This window comes from Penicillium hispanicum (genome assembly GCF_028827665.1).
Source record: "Penicillium hispanicum strain IBT 35686 chromosome Unknown utg000003l_segment0_segment0, whole genome shotgun sequence".
Lineage (NCBI taxonomy): Eukaryota > Fungi > Ascomycota > Eurotiomycetes > Eurotiales > Aspergillaceae > Penicillium > Penicillium hispanicum.
Window position 1 is genome coordinate 1,283,816 of NW_026623195.1, and position 24,694 is coordinate 1,308,509.

At 50.1% G+C, this 24,694-nt stretch overlaps 10 protein-coding genes across 10 annotated transcripts; 5 read left to right on the top strand and 5 right to left on the bottom strand.

Moving 5' to 3' along the window:
• Positions 1 to 443: 443 nt before the first annotated feature.
• Positions 444 to 5,117, bottom strand: N7459_002888 (Aldehyde/histidinol dehydrogenase; the record flags this gene model as incomplete). The annotated part of the gene is made up of 10 exons (XM_056942073.1): positions 444 to 557; positions 638 to 1,522; positions 1,592 to 2,012; positions 2,077 to 2,109; positions 2,396 to 2,477; positions 2,537 to 2,760; positions 2,818 to 3,709; positions 3,764 to 3,979; positions 4,045 to 4,724; positions 4,819 to 5,117. The coding sequence occupies 10 exons, from the start codon at positions 5,115 to 5,117 to the stop codon at positions 444 to 446; spliced, it is 3,846 nt and encodes a 1,281-aa protein (XP_056801956.1).
• Positions 5,118 to 6,175: 1,058 nt separating this feature from the next.
• On the top strand, positions 6,176 to 7,009 carry N7459_002889 (uncharacterized protein; the record flags this gene model as incomplete). The annotated part of the gene is made up of 1 exon (XM_056942074.1): positions 6,176 to 7,009. The coding sequence occupies one exon, from the start codon at positions 6,176 to 6,178 to the stop codon at positions 7,007 to 7,009; it is 834 nt and encodes a 277-aa protein (XP_056801957.1).
• Positions 7,010 to 7,567: 558 nt separating this feature from the next.
• On the bottom strand, positions 7,568 to 9,156 carry N7459_002890 (sugar porter family MFS transporter; the record flags this gene model as incomplete). Its single annotated transcript, XM_056942075.1, has 2 exons — positions 7,568 to 9,017; positions 9,044 to 9,156. The coding sequence occupies 2 exons, from the start codon at positions 9,154 to 9,156 to the stop codon at positions 7,568 to 7,570; spliced, it is 1,563 nt and encodes a 520-aa protein (XP_056801958.1).
• Positions 9,157 to 9,704: 548 nt separating this feature from the next.
• On the bottom strand, positions 9,705 to 11,037 carry N7459_002891 (SMP-30/gluconolactonase/LRE family protein; the record flags this gene model as incomplete). Its single annotated transcript, XM_056942076.1, has 2 exons — positions 9,705 to 10,768; positions 10,818 to 11,037. The coding sequence occupies 2 exons, from the start codon at positions 11,035 to 11,037 to the stop codon at positions 9,705 to 9,707; spliced, it is 1,284 nt and encodes a 427-aa protein (XP_056801959.1).
• Positions 11,038 to 12,058: 1,021 nt separating this feature from the next.
• On the top strand, positions 12,059 to 13,020 carry N7459_002892 (uncharacterized protein; the record flags this gene model as incomplete). Its single annotated transcript, XM_056942077.1, has 4 exons — positions 12,059 to 12,107; positions 12,177 to 12,628; positions 12,690 to 12,772; positions 12,837 to 13,020. 4 exons carry the CDS (start codon positions 12,059 to 12,061, stop codon positions 13,018 to 13,020), a joined length of 768 nt encoding a protein of 255 aa, XP_056801960.1.
• A 515-nt stretch (positions 13,021 to 13,535) lies between these two features.
• Positions 13,536 to 14,666, top strand: N7459_002893 (uncharacterized protein; the record flags this gene model as incomplete). Its single annotated transcript, XM_056942078.1, has 1 exon — positions 13,536 to 14,666. One exon carries the CDS (start codon positions 13,536 to 13,538, stop codon positions 14,664 to 14,666), a length of 1,131 nt encoding a protein of 376 aa, XP_056801961.1.
• Positions 14,667 to 15,341: 675 nt separating this feature from the next.
• On the top strand, positions 15,342 to 17,133 carry N7459_002894 (NAD-dependent succinate-semialdehyde dehydrogenase; the record flags this gene model as incomplete). Its single annotated transcript, XM_056942079.1, has 6 exons — positions 15,342 to 15,441; positions 15,497 to 15,884; positions 15,949 to 16,177; positions 16,243 to 16,366; positions 16,420 to 16,829; positions 16,903 to 17,133. Coding segments are annotated over 6 exons (1,482 nt in total), but the record flags the coding sequence as incomplete, so codon positions are not given.
• Positions 17,134 to 17,878: 745 nt separating this feature from the next.
• Positions 17,879 to 20,429, top strand: N7459_002895 (uncharacterized protein; the record flags this gene model as incomplete). Its single annotated transcript, XM_056942080.1, has 3 exons — positions 17,879 to 18,991; positions 19,048 to 19,775; positions 19,835 to 20,429. The coding sequence occupies 3 exons, from the start codon at positions 17,879 to 17,881 to the stop codon at positions 20,427 to 20,429; spliced, it is 2,436 nt and encodes an 811-aa protein (XP_056801963.1).
• Positions 20,430 to 20,897: 468 nt separating this feature from the next.
• N7459_002896 (uncharacterized protein) lies at positions 20,898 to 22,309 on the bottom strand (the record flags this gene model as incomplete). The annotated part of the gene is made up of 4 exons (XM_056942081.1): positions 20,898 to 21,275; positions 21,341 to 21,636; positions 21,697 to 22,019; positions 22,089 to 22,309. 4 exons carry the CDS (start codon positions 22,307 to 22,309, stop codon positions 20,898 to 20,900), a joined length of 1,218 nt encoding a protein of 405 aa, XP_056801964.1.
• A 1,020-nt stretch (positions 22,310 to 23,329) lies between these two features.
• N7459_002897 (uncharacterized protein) lies at positions 23,330 to 23,638 on the bottom strand (the record flags this gene model as incomplete). Its single annotated transcript, XM_056942082.1, has 1 exon — positions 23,330 to 23,638. The coding sequence occupies one exon, from the start codon at positions 23,636 to 23,638 to the stop codon at positions 23,330 to 23,332; it is 309 nt and encodes a 102-aa protein (XP_056801965.1).
• Between the last annotated feature and the right edge of the window lie 1,056 nt (positions 23,639 to 24,694).

The following is a 24,694-nucleotide window of genomic DNA, read 5'->3' on the forward strand; positions in this document are numbered from 1 at the left end:
CCCTCGGTGCTTGGCTTGCATTCTCCCCTCCATTCGTCGAATGTTCCACATCGTCTCCCAGGGCTTGCCGTTTTCGGATCTTTCCTTGCGCTGATAGATCCATTCCTCGGTCTCCGATTCTGTTCTAGATCCTGGCCTCGGTGCGGATGAGAAATCCAGCAGGGCCTCGCGAGATTCCTGCTGCAGTGCAGACGTCTGGGTGAGGGTGCCTGATGATTATCTTTTGGGGCACCTATTCTACTTGCGTCTGTCATTAAGCTTCCTTCTCGATGACGTCTGATCGATTTTTCAAATTCCCTCGTCGGCGCTTTCAAACCGGGTCTCACTGGTTTTTATGCGATGCGATACGTACCACGAATATACTGACTTCCGAGGCCCGCTCTCAATTCTGCTCTTCCAGATTTCCAAAGCGAAGCGTCGTTGTTTTCTCTTATACGCGCAGTCTATTTCGGATGGTCCTTGATATGGTGGCTTTTCAGCTTGACAAATTGCTCGAATCCGAATCGGCTTAGCGTCACACCGCGACCAGAGTTCTTCCATCCAGTCCAGGCCAGGTCCTGCAAGATTGGTTCAGCAAAAGGTCAACGAGAAGACCACTCATCGCGAGAGAAAGATTGCTATGCGAAGGAGCACTTACAGGACTGGGGTAGTCAGATCGGTTCACGAACACAGTACCAGCCTCGACCCGTTCAACGAGCTTCTCCCCAGCAGGAACGTTTTTGGTCCACACACTAGCGGACAGCCCAAACTCACTATCATTCATCAGCCGCACGGCCTCATCATCGCCCGAGACCTTCATAACAGGAATCACGGGACCGAAAGTCTCCTCCGTCATAATGGCCATCTCATGGCTGGCACCGGTAAGAAGAGTCGGCTTGACATAGTTGCCGTTGGTGGGGAAATTTTCGAAAGTCTCATTGACAGGTGTTTCATCCCGGGCGCCCTTCTTCACTGCATCGGCAACATGCGCTAGGATGATCCCCTTCGCACGCTTGGAGATGACAGGGCCAATCTGAGTCTTCGCGTCAGATGGATCGCCCACCCGGTACTTGCTCAGCACTTTCTTGACCTCCTCAACGAACTCATCGTAGACCTTCTCGTGGACGTAGACGCGCTCAATTGCGCAGCAACTCTGCCCGCTGTTGAATATGGCGCCGTCGACAACTTCCGCCGCGGCCCAGGCTACATCCACATCGTCCCGCACGTAGGCAGGGTCCTTGCCACCCAGCTCCAGACCGACATTCACAACTCGATCAGATGCCGCCCGCTGTACGGCCAGACCGCCTGCAACTGAGCCTGTAAAGCAGATATGATTCACCAGCGGAGATCGAACCAGCGCCTCCAGTAATGTGAAGGATCCGCAGTGCAGGTATTGAAGGACATCCTTGGGGAGACCGGCTTCGGAAAAGGCCGAGGCAATCTGCTCGACGATAGTTGGAGTTTGTGGTGAGGGCTTAAGGATTACAGCGTTACCAGCCAGAATGGCCGGGATCAAGCTGTTGACGAGGATCACGTATGGATACTAGACAGGATCCAAGCAAGTTTAGCATTCTACATGGACACATTCAACAGCTGCAGAGGCGCAACTCACATTCCATGCAAAAATGACTAGCACCACGCCGACCGGCTGGCGCTTGATATACCGCCGAAACCCCTTCTCTTCCTCGCCGGGCACAATGCCTTCCTCACCAAGCACCGAGGTGCTGATGCGATTCAAGTACTTGCTGCGCTTGATGGCGGTCGTGATCTCCACACCGGTGTAGGCGATAGGCCGGCCCATCTGCTCGGTGAGTTCGCGCGCTAGCTCATCCTTTTTCTTTTCTAGGATATCCAGTGCGCGTGCGACAATCTTCTGGCGCTGCTCCAGGCTTGTGGTCTGCGAGAAGGATTGGAAGGCGGCTTGCGCTGCTTCGGGCATGCGCCTCAGTTCCCCCGACGACACCCCCGTGCGAGTGAGGACAGCCTCATTTGTGGTAGGAGATATAGTAGTGATGTTTTCTAAAGACATGGTGCTATGTGAACGAAATATGGAGAAGACGCGCCGCAATTGGGGAAGATGAGGGGCAGTCACGTTACCCTGTGGCGATGAAGTCATTGTCTTTATACGTTCTAAGGTTGGTTAGTTAACTGTCTAGTGAGAAGTCCAATTCTTACAAAGTGTGATCTTCTAAGAAAAATAATTCTGACTAAACATATAGTTACATGATTTGATGGAGTCATTGCCGCGAGGCAGAAGCAGAGTCAAGTGTATTCAACTGGTCTATAGAAAAACAAGCTATTCCGACATATTCCTCACCAATCGGGCTCCAGCCCATGCATATAAGTAGTTGTGCTGGTACCAATTGACACTGAAAAGTTAGTTGAAATTCCCTCTGATGCTTGTAAACAAACTTACAAGCTAGTCCGCCCTGCTATCCGAGGCAGTGTTGCCCATGAGCCACCTAGGATGATGTGATGCTTTCCGTCAAAGAAGTCCGCTATATTGCATTATCAGCAATCCAAGATCGTCTGTTAATCCACAGGAATGTTCACTTACAAGTATAGCCTGGATAGATCTCCATGGCACGGAATCCCTCATGGGGCATCAACGGCGTGCTAGTCCATTCCCAAACGCCGCCAAAGCCACCTTGCCCAGCGAGCCGGTCACCATTTGGAGTGACCGGGGTAGGATGCCAGTTCTGGAAGCCGACATTGCACCCATCAAGGTTGCGGAATACATCGTTAGTGATACCAGTGCCAGCTGACCCATTGGATCCGTTGCTGGGATCCACGTTAGTTGTGTTGCATCCATATTTCCAGCCGAATCTAATGGCGTACCTATGACCGTTTACACTCGCATGAGAAGCATCCCCTTGAAGCTTCTCAGCGTAGTGATATATGCTCTTCGCCTCTTCGAATGTCGGGATTCGACATTCCACCCATTTGGCGTACTTGGCGACTTCGTCGTAGGAAGCAATCAGCGGCCAATCCTGCGCGAGATCCAGAGGCACAGCCCCAAAGATGGTTCGGACGGCAAAGTTGTTCATGAAATCGCCTGCTGGGCCAGGGCTAGGTCGAGCAATGCCCTTGGCAATCGGATAGTTGTGGCTTGGATTAACCAGTATCCATGAGGCTGGGATTGCTCGCAGTCGATTGGCTTGGAGGTACTTGGCATATTCACCATTGGTGATGGGCCGAGCCTGTGCTTCAAAAGAATGAACTTTGACGGTTCTTTGAGGTTTTTCATTGTCCCATCCGAACGAATGCTTGGGTAGTCTTGTCTCATCAGAGTCGTCTAGACCAATTTTCAGTGTCTGCTTTGGAATGCGGAACCATTGATTTGGCTTTGCATCTTGCTTTGCATGCTGAGCCATTTGGACAAAGTTGGGGGTTTCGAGTCCAGTAGGCGGGAGTGTCTTTTCACTTTGCAGCAACATGTAGAGGAATGTCTCCAGGTGCATCGCTTCGTGCTCGAACCCAATCCAGAGGGCTTCTCCAAGAGATCGATTCTTGAAGGGAGCACCGCTCTGAAGGAGAGATCGGGCTCTATTCCGCACACGCTCCTGATAATCTAGTATTTCGCCCAAGGCAGGCCACTCCTCCGGAATCTCACTGTGGGAATGACACTGCTCGGGATCCTCGACATCTGGATCAATCCCACGCTCGAAGATTTGTTGATAATATTTTGGATCACTGGGCTTCCCCCGCGTAGTTCTGGCCAGATGGATGTCTGATAGTGTATCAGAATCAGCAGTGCTCTATGACAAAGGACGTAAATACTAACCAAAAAATGTAGGGATATGTCCAAGATAGAATATCAATGCGTTTCGAAGCTTGATGGGCTTTGACAGCAGCTCTTCCCGGGGAATCATAGTTTTAGTGACCAAATCCCATGCAGTCCACAGAGATTGGAAGTCTTGTAGACTTGGGACAGGATGAGCAGCGTACTGGGATGGTCGGGTGGGTACATCAAGGGCTGCCGGTGACAACAAGTGAACGTCTAAGATGAGATTATCTCGTAAGCAAGAAGTTCAGAAATTGACAGGAGCGATGATATGAACGTACGGTAGGTATCTGTTGAATTCCCAAATTCGACTTGGGATATCAATCCAGCATTGCGGCATAGCTCATCCCGCTCATCCCGACCGTATTTGAAAGCTTCTTCAAAAACGAGTTTCTCACCCTTCTTAATTGCGATATCATTGATCACCACATCTACTTTTGGCGAATAGCATGCTTGATGTCGTCCTTTCTGAGCATCATAACCTGTCAAGATCTCCCACTCGTTGGGTTTGAAAGCCTCAAAGCCAAGGACAGCGTTCGCATGCGACAGCCCATTTTCATAAAACTTGTGGGTGATGCCTTCCGAGTCGTTGTACGCCTTGTAAACCCGATCTGGGTCTTTACAAGCATCCAGGCCAATCAATAGAAAGTCCGATGGATTCAAGACCTGGGAGAAGCCAGCGAGGAAGTCGGCAGCGGCCGGGCGATCAAAGTTCCCAATCGAGGAACCCATTGACAATACCACTGTCGGCCTCGTGTGATTTTCCGGGGTTTGCAGCCAGACAAGCGCGTCATCGTATGTACCATGGAGACCGTGGAACCCGACATATGTGAAGCTCCCCGGGGAGATCTCCGAGAAGGTCCGCTGGAGTTCCACCAACGACACGTCCAGTGCATAGTAGTCCACCCGTTTCTCGACTCGCTCACACTCCCGCAGGAGAATCTCGATTTTGCGTAGGTTTCTAGAAAAGAGGCGTTAGAAGCGTGCGAGGCACAATTAAGTCTGATCATGAGCAGTCCTGCGGACCACGGATCTGGAGTGCAAGAGCGACAAACCCACTACCAAGCTCCACCAACTGTGCATTGTCTGGAATCCGTTCCACGATCCGCTTTGCATGGGTGGTTAACACCTCGATCTCCGCGTTGGTCAAGTAGTATTCGTTTAGGTAGGTGATCTTCTCGAATAGCTTCAGACCCTTGGTGTCGTATAGTAGGAGAGTCGGGAACGAGCGAGGGGTACCGTCTGCAGGATTCAGACTCCGGTAGAGATCATCCACCAGCGAGAAGTCGATATCATCCTGGTAGATGTCGACAATGTCGACCACATCATGATCTGCAAGTGCTGTGGGAGACATGGCGGAAGGAAGAGCAGGGAAGGGCCGGACTGGTAAAGCACAAAACAAGGAGGAAGCGAGGTGAAACGGAAAGTTTAAGATTGAGAGCTATGTAAGAAGAGCCCGGGGGGAGAGCCGGGGGGGGTTTAATGAGCAAGAACCGTAACGAGCGCTGATGAAGCTACCTCGGAGCCGGCTTATAGAGCTAACTCTATGACGAATCATCACAGAACAAGGACAGGGAAGCGGAGCGACGCAACCCAATGAGATCGCTGTCAATGCTACGCGAGAGAGAGGAGGGGGGAAGCAAGAAGGCAGTCACAGTAGTTACAGGTTCTTTCTGTCTGTCTGCGTCCCGTAGGGTTTGTAAGCGCAGTTCTGGTGTAGGCATCGCGAGACCCGGTTTCGTGCATTGGGAGGTGTTTGCATTGGAAAAACCCCGCAAGCCTAGATTTCCGCTCGAAACACGAACGCGCATCCGCATTATCAGATTGGACCGAGGGCGCGTTGACTCATCTGCATCCTGCCGTCTGACGTCGAGCATGTCCACTCGGTGTTTGCATTGTCCGATAGGTGGACGCGGTGAAATCGGAGTGGAAGAAGTGGAAGAAGTGGAGAGCGTGTTGAGGTCATAGCGGGGTTTGCTTGGTTTGGTGTGTTTGTGCACAATCTAGATGTGTTTGCACGCTCCACCCAAAATAGAAATGGGCGATCTATTCCTCTTCTGGATCATGGATTATGTCAACATGGAAAATCAGGCCCGGGTGTACCACTAGGCCAAAAAGTGCGGTCGTACCACTTGTACATTGTATTGTGATTATTATAAATCGGGCATCAAAGAGCCTTGTCTCGAAGTGTACTCAAAGACGTCGAATTCAAAGGCATTGTTGACATCCTGGCCCCCTCGACGCCCCTCTTTGTCACTTTTTGACGGAGATCTCCCTCAAAGATGCAGCGCCCTGGACGCGGGAAAACATAAATAGCCATGGAGAATCGTTTGCTTGGTCGATCTTCAATCAATCTACACACAACCCGACCATCACTTCTTTATTGCTAACTACCATTCGAATCGGTTCACCATGCCCCTTAATATATTCCGCCGCTTGCGCAGAAGCAAGAAGGCAACACCTTCTCAAGACCCTTACCCTTTCTGGAATCTCGGGCAACTGGCTGGTGAAAAGCTCAGACTCGAGCAGGAACTTCAGGAATCCATGAGGATCATCGATGCCTTGAAGGCACAGCTTGCAGAGTACGATGTCCTCCTTGCACATGCCCAATGTCAAGATATGGACCAGCCACTTACCCCGGTCCAGTTCGAGCAGCCATCTTCACCTCATACCGGCTCAGTCAGTCCTCGGTCTGAGCCAGCTCCGATATGGATCAGCGACATCTGGCGATGTGTTAACTCAAATATCCAATGTCTCCAGAATGCAGAACGCGAGTGGCAAGAGCAACGCCCCCAGCTCGCAATGGAAATCATCTTCCATGCCATCAGTACTGACCCTTTTCTGGCCCCTGCCGAAGAGATCCGCTGTCGACTATTCGTTGCCGCGGTCCTCCATTTTAGGAGAGAGTACCGGGAGTCCAACAACGCTGTGGACATGTTGTTAGAGCTCATATCAGGCTACTCTTTATTCGACACCGCGCAGTCCAAGGACCTTGCCGGCATTGCACACTTCATCCGAGGAAGGAATCTGATGGAGTTGGAGGACTTTATCGAGGCTTACCTATCATTCTCGCGGGCATTGTGTGCCCCAGGTTATTATGATAAGGCACGTGAGTATCAAAGGCAAACCATCACAGACTTTACCCTAAAAGAGGCCGCTAATGATAGGGCTTCTATTGCATCATCCCTGCGCCCCCTGTTGAGCCGTGATGATATAGTTAGCTCTGTTACTAACTGCGAATTTTGATCATATTCTTACAGACCTCCCGAGCGTCCCCTAGCAGGGCTGAGCACTCAATGCCCCTCGCGCACTTGTAAGCAATGGCTCTTTTTTACTGGTTGGGAATGGCTATATCAAGCCATCCGTTATATACTGATTCTCTGTCAATGGCCCTAGAGGAGAAATGAAAGCTAGTTCATCCAAGATGGAAAAGTGTCTGGCTATTTTTGGAGTAATCCAATATTTATCCTTGGTACAAAGTTGTTCAGTCACAGAAACCCTATGGTAGGCTCCCCGCAAGACGTTTTTTTTGCTTCTGCATAAATGGAAGGGATGGAGGGACACAGTGGACAATTCGAATGGGACTCATAAAACAGATTTGACGGTTGAGATTGAAAGAAAGTTGATCGATGCTGAGTACTAAATGTACCCATTTTCCAGTGTCTAAGTGACGTCTTCAGACCCTGTGATTTGAGATTCGAGAAATCTTTGAGTGTGACTCACGAAAAGTCTAGGAGAACTTGATCCAAAGACGTCAACTATAGAAAAACTGATTTGGATTTGAATACCACCATCATTTGCCATTCAGACTTTCGCGTCTCTAGTGATATCCTCCACGTGTCCTGCGTTAGGATCATTTTTCTCTGGAAGGACTTGCCCGAAGCCCGAGGTTTGAAGTCGAGGATGATGCATGGCACCTCGCGTGATTGAATCACCACTTTCAAAGATTTTGTCCACTTGCTCAAGAGCGAGCCCCTTAGTCTCAGGATAGAAGAACCATAGCACAAAGATAAAGACGAAATTCAAAACAATGAAAATGATATACGTGCGCCAGCCAATGTTGGCCATTGCCACGGGTGATATCATGACCACCAGGAAATTGAACATCCACTTTGACAAAACAGAAATAGCAGAGCCTTTTGATCGAATGCGCAGTGTAGATATCTCAGAGGGGTATAGGAAGGGAGTCGCCATCCAGCCCCCGGTCGAGTAAAAGATGTTGAAAAGAAAAATGGAAAGGATTGCAAAGACACCCGCGGTGAAGTGGCCTTCGCCGTAGCTCAGAGACACTGTCAGCATTAGCATCGTGCACATCATCCCAATGGCGCCGTATATCAGAAGGGATTTCCGTCCAAATCGATCAATGAGCCAAATGGGCGCAAATGACGAGATGAAGTAAGTAGTTGAATTGACACCAGAAAGCAACAGTGCCATGAAATAGGACGTGCCGATCTGTAGGAAGACGTTGCTCATGTAGTAGGTGATCAGATTTATGCCGCACATTTCTTCCATGAGCTGGATACCAAAACAGAGGCAGATGCGTCGGAAGTTTTGCAAGTCGCCCCCAGTGAATAATTCTCGATAGCTGAATTCACCACCTGCATGGACTTCGTAGTCGACTGCCTGTCGAATGGCTGTGTACACCTCCACGACACCGTCGTCCTCGGTCGACACATCTTTGCCGGCCAACGCTGCGAGAACCTGCTTGGCTTCACTGTCTCGTTTCTTGAGAACCAGCCAACGCGGCGACTCTGGCATGAAAAACGCGACACAGGACATGGCTAGGGCAAACACGGCAGGAAAAGCGAGTGGAAAGCGCCACTGGGCCGTTGACTTGGTATAGGACATGCCAAAGTCCAGCCAATAAGAGATCCAGACACCCCCAATGGCCATGATACCTTCACAGGTCACCACTTTGCCGCGGTTCTTTGCCGGACACGTCTCCGACTGGTAGATCCCAAGCGTGCTGGTATTCATTCCATTACCCAGGCCTGCCACGATGCGGCCCACGATGAATTGGGCCCGCGAGTATGACGATACCTGAAGAATCGTCCCGAGGACCACAATGAGGCCTCCAATGACCAACGACATTCGTCGACCGATACGATCGCCCCAGATGATGATTCCGATGGAGCCAAACATGCACCCGACTTCGTAGATACTGACCATGAGGCCCGTAATTGTGGAGTTGGGGTTGTCAAACACCTGTGCGAAGGTGTTGCCTGAGCTGGTTCCACTGTCAAATTTCTTCTGGCTTGAGATTTCGAAGGGATGACTTACTATCCCACAACACCACCCATCACACCCTGGTCATATCCTAACAGCAAGAAACCGCTGCCACAGCAAAAGCCGATAGCGGTGATCAGAGACTGTCCTCGAAGCCCTAGATACATGACAACAGTAATAAAGCTGATGTATAGAGAAATTCCCGTTTAATCGAGACTGGTGATAGATTGAAAAAGCAAGCTGCCACTGCTCTGGAACAGACAACAAGTACTCCGTCAAGTAGTATTTTCCGAAGGGAAGGCCTTGACAGATGTCCTGGTGGCAAGATCCTTTGAACAAAAGCATTTATTCTGATACTACAGACTGTTTCAGGGTATCGGAGATCATCGTGGGGTTGGGTCCATAATGGATGCATCTTGCCTCAAATCCTGGGGCCCCGGATTTCGAGAGTGTGGGGTTGAGAGCTAAAGCCAGTTTCCACAATCCTAGCTCGGATATATTACGCCAATGACTGAGTCGTGACGTGGGGGCTGACAAGTTGGGACATATATCTAGGTAGCCGTAGATTTAGCAGCCGAGAGGCAAGCCTGGTCTTTGCTACACATCTGGTCTGCTTACATCCTACGCAATGACAAAATAAGCCAAATTCAGAACCTGGAGGTCATCCATCTGGGATTGGAGAGACATACTTGAACCAGATTGGGCTATATAGCCATCACAGTTCCTTAATCATGACTTTGTAGATGTAGTTTTGTCCGGTCAACAACCACACCCCACAGTCACCTCGGCGCGGTCCTCGCTCCAAGTTAAAGATGATGTCGTCAGGAGTATTGATTTTACCCAGCAAAAGGCCGGAAGTAGGATCGATGATATCCACTCCGCCAAAGACTGCTATCAACAAGTATCCGTTCCGGGTAACCTGAAGTCCATCTGGCCAACCGCTTTCCGTCTGATAAATCATACGGGCATTGCCCAAGACCGACCCCTGGACATCAAACGCCCAGACATTTCGGAGACTGGCCGGGTAATGGCCCAGAGGCTTGCCTGCAGTGGAGTTGGACTCTGCCACGTATAGCGTTGATCCGTCCGGCGAGAAGGCAAGACCATTAGGGGTGACCACCACGGAGTTCGAGACCGCCGTCAACGCTTTCGATTTCGTGTTGAAAAAGTAGATGCCCGTGGGGAGCTCTGGCGGCTGCACGTCAGGAAATCCCACATACCAGCCATATGGCGGGTCAGTGAACCAGATGTTGGAGTTGGAGTCAAAGACCAGATCATTGGGGCTGTTGAGATGGCGGCCGCGGAAGTTGTTCACGACGGGGACTGCGGTGCCGTTGTGAGGATCAACGGCGTAGATCCCACGCACCGAGCCGCCATTTGTGGTAGCATAGATCTGCCCCTTGTGGTATTTTGCGCCATTGACATGGGGCAGTGCTGGCTTGGTTCGAAGCTTGCGGAGCTTGACGCTGTCAACACCGTGGTGTTTCTTGGTTTTGATGTGCGGAGTACTTACAACGTGCGTGTCGATCTCAATCGCCCACAGCCATCCTACATCTGAAGTGTCTGAATAGACAAGCTCATTCGTTTCCGGGACATAGGCTGGCGCTTCGTGGACGCGAAGCGGCTTTCCTTCAAAGGACTGGATCCGTTCGAGCTTCGCGTGTGATCCAATGATGTTGAAGAATGAGGCATCCCAAGCGATAAAATCAGAAGATCTGATCTGCGCCAGAGCATCCTGCACACTGGGTTGATCCGACTTGATGTCGTAAAATGCCGTCTCTGGAAAGTTGTTAGTTGGGATGTAGGGACGGGGAAATGGTGAACCGACTGATGTCGCCGCTGTCCCATTCCCCCGGGATAACTGCTAGGTTGTCTCTGACAAAAGAGACGGAGAGATGCTCGAAACTAGGAGGAATGACATTGAGGATCGCATTGTGGCTGATTGGCACCGGACTGGCGGGTTGTTGATTCAACCCAAGAAAGTCAAGATAGGAGAGAGGGTTGCCTCCCCAGAACATGGACAGCAAGGAGGCATTCTTGAAATTCATCGCTGGAAAATTGAGCGCCCACTGGCCGTGGAATCCTCCTCCTTGGAATTTGTCGAGTGCAGAATTGGAGGGAATCAGGGGAGACTCGCGCACTCGCGCACTCGCAACGAACTCCGCGCCTGGCTCCACCCGCCGGGAAACGCGACGGCGCTTTTTTTTTTTTTTTTCGCCCCGGTAAATCGCAAGAGGCATCCCCGGCACTTCTATATTTATTGTTCACCACTCAGAGGCTCTAGGGTATTTCGACCCTGGATACTAACACTGAAAAATGCATTCATCATTGTACTGATGCTACTGAATGACCGCTGCTTCATCGATTCGATCACGCAAACTGCGCCAATTGCCACAACCAGCGGTGAGATCGTCAATCCATGCATTGATAAGCCTGGCAGCGAACCCGTTGTGCATCGCATTGTCAATGTCTCTCTTGATCTTACTCTGATCGAAAACCTCGATTCATCTTGCCTCTAGTCTTCATTTCAACGATGAATATACTGGATAGGAGAGCGTCCTGGTAGCATCCTCTACTTCGACTTTGTCGCTATCGAGATTTCCAGCTGAATGCTCATGCAGAACATCATGTTGCTAAGTATCAGGTCAGTTGTGATCCAGTGTTTACTTGGGCGAAATGGGCCTCAGTAGAAACCCTGGCGGATATGGGAGCTCTAGAAGAAATGCATAGAAATAATGCGGCCGATGTCAGATGAAGCTCCGATTGGGGGGATTGGAGTGAATATGTAAGCGATAAAAGGGGCCAAGGTTGCCTACAACTACCTAGGTAGGATGGTCGTAATACATGATTATACCAAGATTGCTCTATATCCCCACCACGCTCTCCGATGGGACATCGGGGCTGTCTCCGAAATCCACATCGCAAGCAATGCCCGGTGGAATGAGACGATCTCATGTTGATCAGTACTATAAAGCCCTGAACCTGCTCAGGTGTCTTTAGAAAATATCTGTCTATCGAATCAAGATACCACCGTTCAACAGTACCTTTTTTATTCTTCGAAACATCACCATGACTATCAAGGAAGGGCGCTTAGCTGGAAAGGTCGCCCTCGTTACCGGTAGGCGGATTATCTGTTCACAACGTCGCCAAAAACTCTCTCAGATCGCTAATGCTATCTCCTGCATAGGAGGATGCTCCGGTTTTGGCGCTGCAATTGCAAAGCTCTTCGCAAATGAAGGCGCCAAGGTTCTCGTTGGAGATATCAACCTTGCTAGTGCTGATGCAGTTACTTCTGCGTCCCCACCAGGCTCGATCATTGCCCAGCAACTCAACGTCACCCAGCGGGCAGACTGGGATGCCGCCTTGGAGCGAATCATGAAAGAGTTTGGTCAGCTTGACATTCTTGTCAACAACGCAGGAACCAGCTACAAGAACAAACCCACGCTCGAAGTTACGGAAGCAGAGTATGCTCGCTGCTTTGACGTAAACTGCTTGGGGATTTTCCACTCGGTTTCAGCAGTCTTTCCGATCTTTGTCCAACAGAAGGGAGGGATTTGCATCAATATCTCCAGCTGTGGTGCTAGCCGGCCTCGGCAGGGTCTGGTCTGGTACAATGCTAGCAAGGGTGCAGTGTCGAATGTGGGTTTCTGCAAGTCTGCTCTAAGGGTGTCAAGTTATCTCATATCCTTGTCTTCCACAGGCAACCAAAGGACTGGCGCTGGAATTTGGCCCGCATCAAATTCGCGTGAACTCGGTCTGTCCTCTCTTGTGCGGAACAGGACTGTAAGTGGTCTAGATCGCGACCATCGCCTGCTTTTTGAAGTACTAATTCTCGATGGTCTGTTAGTTTCGAGTCGTTTGCTGGTGTTCCCGATACGCCCGAGAATCGCCAGAAGTTTCTTGGAAATGTGCCTCTGGGTCGTCTCACGGAAGTGGAAGATGTCGCCAATTCAGTGCTTTTCTTGGCGAGCGAGGAGGGCAAGTTTCTGACTGGAATCAACCTGGATGTGAATGGAGGTCGGACGATTTAGATATCTGTTTAGCATTGTATGGAGATGGGATTTTAGTAAACCAATCAATGACCTCGGTGGATGAGAGAATCTGGTGCATCGTTCAAGAGAAAAAAGCTTCCAAATCGACTGTGTAACTCAGTTCCTGCGTCCGATCTGTCGTTTGGTACTATGTATACTGTCCGTAGGACGAAATTTGGGTTTCATTTCGACATTTGGGATACTAGCAGCAAGACAACGCGTCATGGAAACACCCCGGATTCCATCCACCCCGCAGTCATCTGGGGTAATCTGGAGTAATCTGGGAACTAATGCCAGCTACTAAAACTAATCGAGTAATCGAAATGATCAGATCGGAATTTGGGGGTGGGGATTGTATACCTCGGGCTTCCCACCGGACTCTCCGTCTCCAAACCAACTCAAAGAGTAGGAGTGGCCAAGTCAAGTATAAGATGAAACTGCCTCTCTTCATTTACTAAGAGCAGAGTCTTCTAATGGTGCAATTCTCACATTCTATACTTCTTCCATCAATCACTATGACCAAAACCAAGCCCGAGTTTACAATCCTGGTCATTGGCGGCGACGGAATTGGCCCCGAAGTCACTGCAGAAGCCACGGCGATCCTCGATCTTCTCTCCGCTCATCCACAGGGCCGCGCGACCTTCACGCTCCTCCCTCGGCTGTTCGGTGGCTGCTCCATCGACGAACATGGCGTCTCTGTGACCGACGAAGTCCTCGAAACGGGCCGCAACTCTCATGCCATTCTCATGGGCGCCGTCGGTGGTCCCAAGTGGGATGGAATGCGACACGGGTTTGAAGGGCCCGAAGGCGCCACCCTACGACTCCGCGATGCGACGCAGGTATACGCAAACCTGCGGCCCTGCGAGCACTTCGCGGCCGGAAACAGCCCTCTGCGCGAGGAACTCGTCCGCGGGGCCAAGTTCATCGTCCTGCGAGAGAATTGCGGCGGGGCATTCTACGGGCCCAAGACGGAAGAAAAGGACTATGCGTCCGATCTGTGGTCTTATAAACGCTCGGAAATCGAGCGGATTGCGCGCATGGCCGCGCACTTGGCGCTGTCGAGCGCAAGTCCCAAGAAGACGGTGATCAGCTGCGATAAGGCCAATGTCCTGGCGAGCTCGAGGCTTTGGAGAAGAGTCGTTCAGGAGACGATCGAGCGCGAGTTTCCGGAAGTCGAGCTTGTGCACCAGCTGGCGGATAGCGCGACGACGCTGATGATGATGCGCCCGACGCTCTTTAATGGTGTCATTGTTGCCGACAACACGTTTGGCGACTTGCTCTCCGACCTGGCGGGGGTGATTCCTGGGACCCTGGGTGTTCTTCCTTCAGCTTGTCTGGCTGACATTCCAGTTCAGAAATGGGGAGACAGGCCGGTCAAGGGCTTCTATGAGCCGGTGCATGGTTCGGCCCCCGACATTGCGGGACAAGATGTTGCGAATCCGATCGGTGCCATTCTTAGCGCAGCCTTGATGCTCCGGTACAGCTTTGGAATGGAAGAAGAGGCTGCAGCGGTGGAACGGGCCGTCAATATGACTCTGGATGCCGGTCTACGAACCAAAGACATGAAGGGGACTGCCTCGACGAAGGAGATGGGGTTTGCCATCAGGGCGACACTGCAAAAATTACTAGATGAACAGCTTTCCTGAATCCATAGTCATGTACGTGTCATTCCCCTAGAACATCCATCGTCTATCAACATGTGTGAAATTGAAACTCCGAAACTCCGGGACTTGACGAAGACTTTGAGTTGGATATGCATGAGAGAAATAGCTCGTAAGTAACCAGAGAACGCAAAGTTCGTTGTTGTATTCCCGCTTAGTCTATCACAATGATTGTATCATTCACTTCTTACGGTGGAAAGGTCAAGCCAAGCCAGAAGGACCGCTCGAAACCCCTCACGTCGGACAGAATGCCGACTGCTGACGACTTGTGCCTCCTAGGCACTGTTTCTTCTGTGGTTTCTCCAGAACTGTTTGGCTCGTAGTTTTGCGGGGAAGCCTCCGCTCGGAAAGTGACGTGGGGCTTCAAAACTGCAACAGGAATAAAGGCGATCGGAAATACGGTGGGGTTGTCCAGGGAGTAGACAGCAGAAGCCTGACGATATAACTAGGACTAGAACTAGGACTTATATAACAAGCGCGTATATTGTTCTCGTATAGCCCTGACTTGTTCTTCGTTCGACATCACAGCTCTTTTGTTTGAGAGATCATCACCTCACTGATATTTGAATTTCCACGCTTCATGATGGGTTCGATTCAGGGAACAGTCAGTCCCGCATAAGTATCCAACAAACTGTTTGGCTAATAATAATCCATGATCAGGATTTACTGGGGCTCAATGACCCTAACCTGTACCGAGACCAGGCATATGTCAATGGTCAATGGGTTGAAGCCAAATCTAAGAAGAGATTTGAGATCATTGGTAAAACGCCGGATCAGTCGTTGTCCTCGCCGTTTCTCGATCTAACATGAAATAGACCCCGGAACCGGCCAGCCCTGGGCCACATGCAGTGACATGGCCGCAGAAGACGTGGACGAGACAGTGCAGGCAGCACAGCAGGCCTTCACCAAGTACCGCACTCGGACCCCAAGACAGCGCGCGGATCTGCTGTCGAAATGGGATAACCTCATTCGTCAAAATAAAGATGACTTGGCCAAGATTCTGGTTTACGAGACAGGTAAACCACTTGCAGAGGCGCACGGCGAAGTAGAATATGCCACCAGTTTTACGAGGTGGTTTGCCGCCGAAGCTGAGCGTATTCAAGGGACGGTGTTCCAGCCTGCAGTGGCCGGTAGGCGAATCTTCACCATCAAGCAGTCAATCGGAGTGGCCGCGGCACTGGTGCCATGGAACTTTCCAATTGCGTGAGTGGACACGATGAGCCCGTAGGAATACCGCGTTGAGGCTAAACCTGCCGGTGTTTGATAGGATGGTCCTGCGCAAAGCAAGCGCTGCACTCGCTGCTGGATGCACCATCATTGCCAAACCGTCCCCGGAGACACCGTTGACAGCACTCACATTGGCCTATCTCGCCGAGAAGGCAGGCTTTGAGAAGGGCGTGTTCAGTGTTCTTCCCACGACGTTGGCGAACACACCCGCCCTCAGCGAAGCTCTGTGCAGACATGCGCTCGTGAAGAAAATCAGCTTTACGGGATCGGTGAGTTGCTTCCATTGCTCACTCTTGGCAGAGCGTTGCAGTGCTAAAGTGTCACCCTGCCCCAGACCAGGGTAGGGAAGCTCATCTCCCAACACTGTGCACCGGGACTGAAAAAGCTCACACTAGAGCTGGGAGGCAACTGTCCTTTCCTTGTATTCGATGATGCCAACCTGAATCAAGCATGTGAAGGTATGGTAATTCTGTGCATCACAAAACCACCACAAACTAACGATTCTTGCCAGCGCTGATGAGCTTGAAATTCCGGCATGCTGGTCAAGCCTGCATCACTGCTAACCGCGTGTACGTCCAGCGCGGCGTATACGACCGGTTTGCGGATATTCTCGTTGAGCGTGCCAGGCAGCTTCGTGTTGGCCACGGGATGGACGAGAAGACGACCATGGGGCCGTTAACTGTTCCAGCCAGTCTGGACAAGGTTGCCCGCCAGGTTGATGATGCTCGAAAGAATGGTGCTTCTGTTCTGATTGGAGGTGCAAAGATCGAGAACAAGGGCGGCTACTATTATGAGCCAACAATCATCAAGGACGCCCGACCTGGAATGCTCGTCACCTCGGAAGAGACCTTCGCGCCCTTGCTCGCATTATATCGTTTTGAGACCGAGGAAGAGGCAGTGGAAGCCGCCAACAACACCAGTGTGCGTCTTCTTTGATCGTCTTTTCCCTCTTTGTACCTTGGGGCAGATCAGCTTGCTAATCTCCACACTCCAGATGGGTCTCTCTTCGTACTTTTTCACCAAAGACATCGACCGCACATGGCGGCTCTTGGAGAATTTGGAGGCCGGCATGATTGGGATGAATACCGGCAACGCGTCAGCCACGGAGTCGCCATTCGGGGGTATTAAGGATTCAGGATTTGGCAAGGAGTCGGGCAAAGATGTGGCGGTGCAGGAATACCTGGTCACGAAAACTGGGACATTGACTGTGGAAGATCATCACTAGAGTATGCGGTGTTGGCTATGGTAGTCGTAGTGAAAGATGTTGAGTTCAAGACTTCCCGAATCCTCTGTAAACGGAATCTCTCCGTCGATCCAAACTCTCCTCCCCACCAATCCACTCCGATGCGGGGAAAGCATTGCTAGACGCGCCACGGTCAGAAAAGCACCTTGAACTCATCTCCCCACCCTCTTTCCTTGCTGATCACTATTATTCCATTCTGTGTCGGAGAATGGCTTCTCGCAGGGGACAACCCACGTCGGACACATGCAGCACGAACAGCACCGAAGGTGCAGCAGTACGTTGATTTCCGGCGACTAGAAGGCTCACAGCAGTTGACCAACCGTCTCAGACTGGTCGCAGTCAGAGTAAGCAGCACTACACATGTCGTGTCTGTGGTGCCAAGCTGTCTCGGATCGCACATCTGCATCGCCATCAGCTCCAGCATTCAAGGTAGCCGAACCCCGAGCCCTTAATCTTGCGTGTTCACCATGCATATGCTGACAGTAACCCCCCTAGCCCCAAGGAAACGTTCCAATGTGATATATGCAGCAAAGTGTTCAATCGGAAAGATGTCTATCAGCGTCACTTCCGAGCAGTCCACAATCCCAATCCCTCGCAGCGACGAGGGTGGCGAAAGTCATGCCAGCGATGCATTCGCTACAAATTGAAATGTACTCGGGAAGTCCCCTGTGCCGCATGTCACCGCAAGCAAGCACCCTGCACGTACGACGCCTCGGCTGTCAAGCCGATGGCAACGGCACAGGCCAGTGCCCAGACCCAGCCGCATCTTCCATGGGAGGAAGCGAGTCCGGAGAGCTCACTGGTGCATAGTCATGCATCTCAGCCTTTTCAAATACCTTCAACATTCCAATCTCCATGTGAAAATTCTGTGCATGATTATGTGGGCACACCGGGGGAAATTACCCGGCCAGACATGAACATCCATCTTGACCAGAGGGTTGACAGCTCGCAAGACGGGGAGGCGACATGTGTCTACAATGATGTGCCACAGCAAAATGCCAATGAGATACCAGAAGATGGCTCCCAATCTCAATCAACCCATTGGAATTTCAATGGCCCGATGTTGCTCTTTAGTCAGGAGCCGAGAGACCCTCACGCTAACGAAGGAGAGATGCCATGGTTGGAAGATCTATCTTTTGACCTCGAGGCTTTTGACAGTAACATGTTCAGAGCATCAAGAATGGACTGGCTGGGGTGTGAAACGGATTTCTCCGATCAATATACGATGCCTCCCCTGTCTTCAAGTGAGATGCAACCCATTTTTGACAATGACACCGCCTACCGAGAAGTTCCAATGACTCGGTCATCTTCAACTAAAGACCAAACCACTCTAGGCCATCCTGAGAGCGATAATCAGCAAGTCAGACCAGTCTCTCCAGAAAAGGATGGCGGGGGCTCTTGGCCCGGTATACTAGACCGCGGCGGTAACGAAATGTGGCCTTTTGACTACGCATCGAATAAAGGTTTCAGAAAAATCAAATTACCTCCACTCCGAGAGATCCTGGAGCAGACAGTCGGCAATCTCTCAGCTATCAAGACTAGTACAGTCAAAGACCTTATTAAAGTGTTATCTGCGCCTCTTATTCCTTCACTAAATGACAGTCCTGCCCTCGAGGCCCTACCTGCAGTCGCATTTCTTGGCCAATTAGTCAAGACCTACTTCGCCGAGTTCCATCCAGCGCTATCAATTGTCCATGTGCCAACCTGGCGTATTGAGAAGTGCCCCAGCGCATTACTGGCTGCAATAGCATGCATCGGGGCCACTTATTCGAGTGCAGAAGGCTCCCAGGAAGTAGCTGCCTTACTTGCGGAAATCACCCAGCGTACTCTGTTCTGGATGGTGAGCTCCATATCATTCCTTGGAAATGTTCCTCCTCTAATGACTCTTCTTCATAGGGTCAAGCAGATAGCAGGTCATTCCGCAATCCGGCATACATTGCTGCCTCATGCCTTCACCAGATCTATGCTTTGGGATCCGGAAATCGTCGTCTCTATGAACTCGCTGATGCATCGAGAGGCCTCTTGGTCACAGGTTTAAGGGAGCTCGGCGTTTTGTCTTCCGATAATGAGAGGAATGAGAGCCACAAGATCGACTTCCAAAGCCTCAAGAGAATGGATTCCACGGCGCTCGAGCACGCATGGAATCGTTGGCGTGACTTTGAACTTGAGCGACGAGTGGCGTGGTCGGTATTTGAATTTGATTGCACACTTTCTACATTAACAGGCAAGAGAGGAGCTTTTAGTATCTCAGAGCTCCCAAAAAGGCTCCCTTTCTCGGAAAGCCTCTGGGAAGCTCCATCAGCGAATGCATGGGCATCTGTGGCTTCATTCTCAACAAGCCCTCCAAGTGGAATTCCTTTCTACCCTTTGCTTCGGAACATTATTTCTCGCAAAAGAGTGTCAGATTCGGCACCTGCCTGGGCCAAGCGCATTTGTGCTTTGGTCATTACTCGACTACTCTGGGACCTGCGAGAGATGGAAGATGCATCATGTTCTGATGTTCTAGGTCTCCCATCTCTAGCGGACAGTCACAAGGCCAGCAGAGAAAACCTGTTAACGAGCCTGATGGTTGTCAATGACTCCCTATCAAGACCCATTTCCAACTACGAGGTGATTAATATGAAGTGAGGGGCGACTGATACCGTGTTGATAATACATACAACAGGACTAACGGCTGGAACAGTGTCGCTTGTTTGGCAACGCATTTTGCACACATAAGCAGCGGCGATGAAACCATGGACCTTGTCACCTTCATCTTCCGCAACAATTATGCATGGAAGCACAGTGCATCGACAACTCAGCTCAAAAAAGAACTTAGCCGTGCCCGAGAACATCTCCGTCTCCGCTTCGGTCGCGACCCCATTGCAACGCGGCGATCCGTCCGCCACGCCGCCCTTGTTGTTAGTATATCTCGTGAGTGCACCAGTTTCACCCCGTGTGAAACGATGCGGGTATTTTTCTCCTTCGCCTTTCTGCTTGCTTTTGCAAAGTTCTTTCCATTCGACCAGCTACCAGCCGCTTCCCGTATTGAGGCACCACCTATCAGGCTCGATGAGCTACCGATGCATCGGAGCCAAGAATCTCATACCAGCAGTGAATTAGAGATATGGATGGAGCATGGCGGGCCGGCCTCTTTGTGGTCAGTGGATGACATTTGCAATGGGCGCAATTTCAGTGCCCTCAAGGAGGTCGCGCTAGGAGCTATGGAGAACTTGAGGGTATGGGGGCTAGCAAGGAAATTCCACCGAATCCTGAAGAACTTCAGTTCTGAGCTATGATTGTCTTACACAGAAGTCTGAGGAATTATACCCAGATGAAATAATCAATATTGTGTTCCACCAAGGTCACTTATTCGCTAACTCGTGACATACGGCAACTCCATCGGCAGGTAATTTATGAAGGCAAAAGAAGACGCAGATACTGTTGATGACGAGGAACCAGTGTTGAAAAAGCGGACAGTCTTTGATATGCAAGCTTGTGTGGCTAACCAGTAAGCACTTTTTTCAGCACCACGCGGCGGTTTGCTTTAAGTCTGATTTTTAGGTTCAAGGTAGACAATGATATGCAACCTTCCAAGGTTGACCTCTTGCTCATAGTACACAGCTGACTCATTTTATAGAAAGTGAGGTCCTTTCTGAATATAAAATTGAAAGTGGAACTCGCGGGTATTCAAAGTGGTGCCTAGGGCTGGGTGGACGGTATGCCACTTGAGTGGAATCGTTTAAAGTACCTCATGTAAGAGCACCTCACTGTGTATCCTCATGCTCCTTTCTCCTCAACTTTAACCCCTTCATTAACCACGGATCCATCAGGAGTTCCAGGGCTGTTGGGCGGTCCTCTGGATTCCATTGCAGCGCCATGCGCAGCCATCGCAGGAACCCTTCGACATCATCACCCTGAATGTCGGCGGCCGATTCCTCGAGGGTCCGTTCGGGAATCGGAATCATGTCTTTACATCTGCCTGACTCGTCCCAAAATACCCAGCCCATGTGGTTTTGTCTCAGAAATTCCAGGTTTGGATGGCCAAGCAATGCAACAAGCTCTGCGATTTGGGCCCCGTCATCAAACACACCATCAGTAATTTGGCCTTTGATTATTGTCTGTGGACTAACGATATCCCAAGCCTGCAGAGTAAGTAAGTATCAAGCATAGATACCTTGGTAGGATGAAGTTCGGGCAAGTCACTTACTACCATGGCAACGCTCCAGATATCCACCTTATAGTCCCAACTAGACTTCAAAATAACTTCAGGGGCACGGTAGTAATCTGGCATGATAGTGTCGCAGTGCTCCTCGCCACCAACCCGTGCCTCCCCAAAATCAGTCAACAACGGCAGCCCCTCTCCTGTTGGGAACAGCGAGGTTGTATAGATCGTCCGGTCAGGAAGGACTTTTCTTGCTGCTGGGGCTTTAATTCCACGTTCTTCGAAATCAGAAAGTGCAGATAGTGAAGGTGTAGGAAGAAGGGGGTTTTTTAACTGGATATCTACCTGAAAGTTAGCTATATGGTTTTGGAACTAGGCTCCCGGAACATTAAGGACAGTACCTGTATGGATAATATGGGCCACTGAGTGTAGGAAATCCAAGACACCCAGAAGTTGACGAATGGCAGGTTTCATGCTTTCCAGTGTCATGGTTTTACCAGGCTTAGACCGTAGTAGCTCAACTGTATTCTTCCCAAGGGGTTCATGAACTAAGCAGAGATGCTGTCCACTTGGGCCACCCACATAGAAGGAGCTGAGCAGTTTGCGAATATATCTCCTGCCAGGATGATCTGTTTCCACGGAGCTGATATGGTTGAAGACATTCAATTCATGCTCCCTTTCTTCCCCAAGTACGTAAATCTTCAAGACAACATACACAGACTCCCTGGAAAAACAGAGTTAGATTATAAGATATTATAGCAATGAATTTCCAACAAGGTCCCACTGAACTTACACCAAGTCACGAGCAAACCAGACTGTTGAAGTAACCCCATACCCTAACTTGGCGACTGCTTGATACCTGCCGCTGAAGATTTCGCCTTGCTGGACGGGATAATATTTCTCAGGGGAATATGTCGGCAGTGTTTCCTCTTCAATTCTCAAGCTTGGGTCCAGAATCTCGAAGCCAGTAGTTGGAAATACTCGCGGGGCGGATGTCCATGTTGACGAGGACATGGTCGCTTTGTAGGGTACTATTGCACGGTGGAAGCGTAGGCAAGAGAAGTTTCCATGAAATGAGGCCGAGGAGAATCTTGTCAAGGTGAAGCTAGAAATCCGCCGAGGATTTCGTGCGACGCGGTTCATGATGCAAGATGGATGGCCGTAGAGGATCGTCATACCAGTGTCAGGGCGAGCAAGACGCCAGGAGGACGGGGTCGCCAACTTGAAACAGTTGTTGTAACGAACAGTCGGTTGGATTCATCGTGCTGACATAGAATTGGATGTGGCTGGCTGTGCCCTTTCCGAGGTCGCAAGGGCGGTTATTATTTACCTAAGCGCCCAGCCCCGTGGAGGGTATACCACTTATACTTAGAAGCTAACTCAAAGTGAAACTTCATCAAGCAAATGTCGACATAGCTAAAAAAAAAAAAAAAAAAAAAAAAAAAAAAAAAAAAAAAAACAAAAAAACAAAAAAACAAAAAACAAAAACAAAAACAAAAACAAAAACAAAAACAAAAACAAAAAGAATAACCAGACCTGGGCTCGCTCCGAGGACCTTAGCGGTGTTAATGATACGTGATAACCGACAAAAGGGGGGAGGTTGGGGTCTGCGAAAGTGGCGCTTGAGAGTATCCTTTCGAGCATACTCATGTGCTTTGAGCGATGGATGAAGACGGTTCTGTCTTCCCAAAAATGATGGACATTGCGGAATACACACTCTATCTTTGTCGTCGTTCTCAATCTCTGCACTTTTGACCTCTTCTGTACTTTACAGCTGTCTATTGAACTTAACATGCGTTTTCAATGCACTAGACACATAAAATAGATTTACATTGACAAAGAACACAAGGCACATATTCAGCACAATCCCCACATATATAGCAGTAATCCACAATGGAGACCAGATTGGAACACGAGCTCGGATCACTCATGATCTAGGTCGCCTAAGTGTCTCTATTGTGACAGTCAGCGACCAACCCGCTGAGGCTAGAGTATGCCAGGGTATATGACTAGGCAAGAAGGTCACTCACTCATTTAGCTCGAAGCCAAAGTGAAAGACAGAATAGCAGCATCACTGGCTACGTCTTGGCAAGTGTTGGTAGCCGTCTTATAAGATTGGCCAGTTTCCCCCGCTCCAGTCCAAGCGGTAAAAACCCAATCCGACTCATACTGGGCGGCAATCGAAGAGTACCAATCACCAGTATTGATGGACGAAGCAACGTCATTACTCCAAGTGGCGGACTCGCCGGCACAGTTGGTGTCTTTGAAAGCTTGGACGGTCCATTTAGAGGCAGAGGCGGTAGCAGCAGCTAGACCGAGCAGGACCGAAAGCTCAAGACGCATGTTTGCGGGTTGGTGGTTATGGTATGATAAAAAGGTCAAGAAGGAGGTAGCAGAGGAATTGATATCAAGCAAGTGAGGTTTTACTAGAGTACTATTTATATGTAGGGCAACTATGTTCATGATTCAGGACTTGCGTCGAATTACGTATACTACAGGTAGGGCGATAAAGCACTAAGTCCTTCGGCTATGGGGCCAACGAGGCTACAAAAGATAAAAGGAATGGCGCCAAGAACGGGCCGTTACTGATAATACAGAATATGTCAACATAGTGGTGTGCTGTTACCCTCCGTCCGGGCTAAATCCGTAGTTGAATACGCTATAGCCACTCCGTGATAGGCCTATACCCCTACCATATAAGGTGCGGGTATTGCGAGGGTGATAGGAATCGACTATAACCTGCCGAATAGGGATGATGGATGATTATGTGCGCCCCCAAGCGTCGTAACGCACCATATCCCTAAATTCGGTGGGTTTCCAATGGCCCCCGACCATTCACCCCCTGCCAAGAATAGTATACTACTGTATATGTTAAATAGCACTGTAGATCAATAGAACTAGGATCAATACTATCCTGATTATGAAATGGGGTAACGCTAGTTACCCCTTTCCAAATTTCATGATCAGGGTAGATGTTAGGACCGGCGCTGCGAGGCAGTCCAATGGAATGATAAAAGGATTAGAGTGAAGAAACTAGTGACTCGATTCTGAGGGTAAACTAATCGCTGGCGTGCTATCTGTGTGTGCGTAGGAGTGTAAATCCATGCGCAGTACGGCGGCCCCATATAGGCCATGGGCGCGCGCGGTACGTAGAACCATAGAGACCATGTGTGCGGTCCCCGGGGTTGTAACATGAAGAGACGAGGAAAAGGATCTATGAATTTGAACCCAGTGAAGGGGAACTTCCCACGAAATCATGCTAAAAGCGATGTGTAGTATGAATCATTAAACCAAGTAATTACGGTTCCAAGATCGACTCTTCCAAATAGCGATTGGATTACATGGCGAATATGGATCCTTCGCTAAGCTGACACATATACCGAACAGCTCCCAATTCCA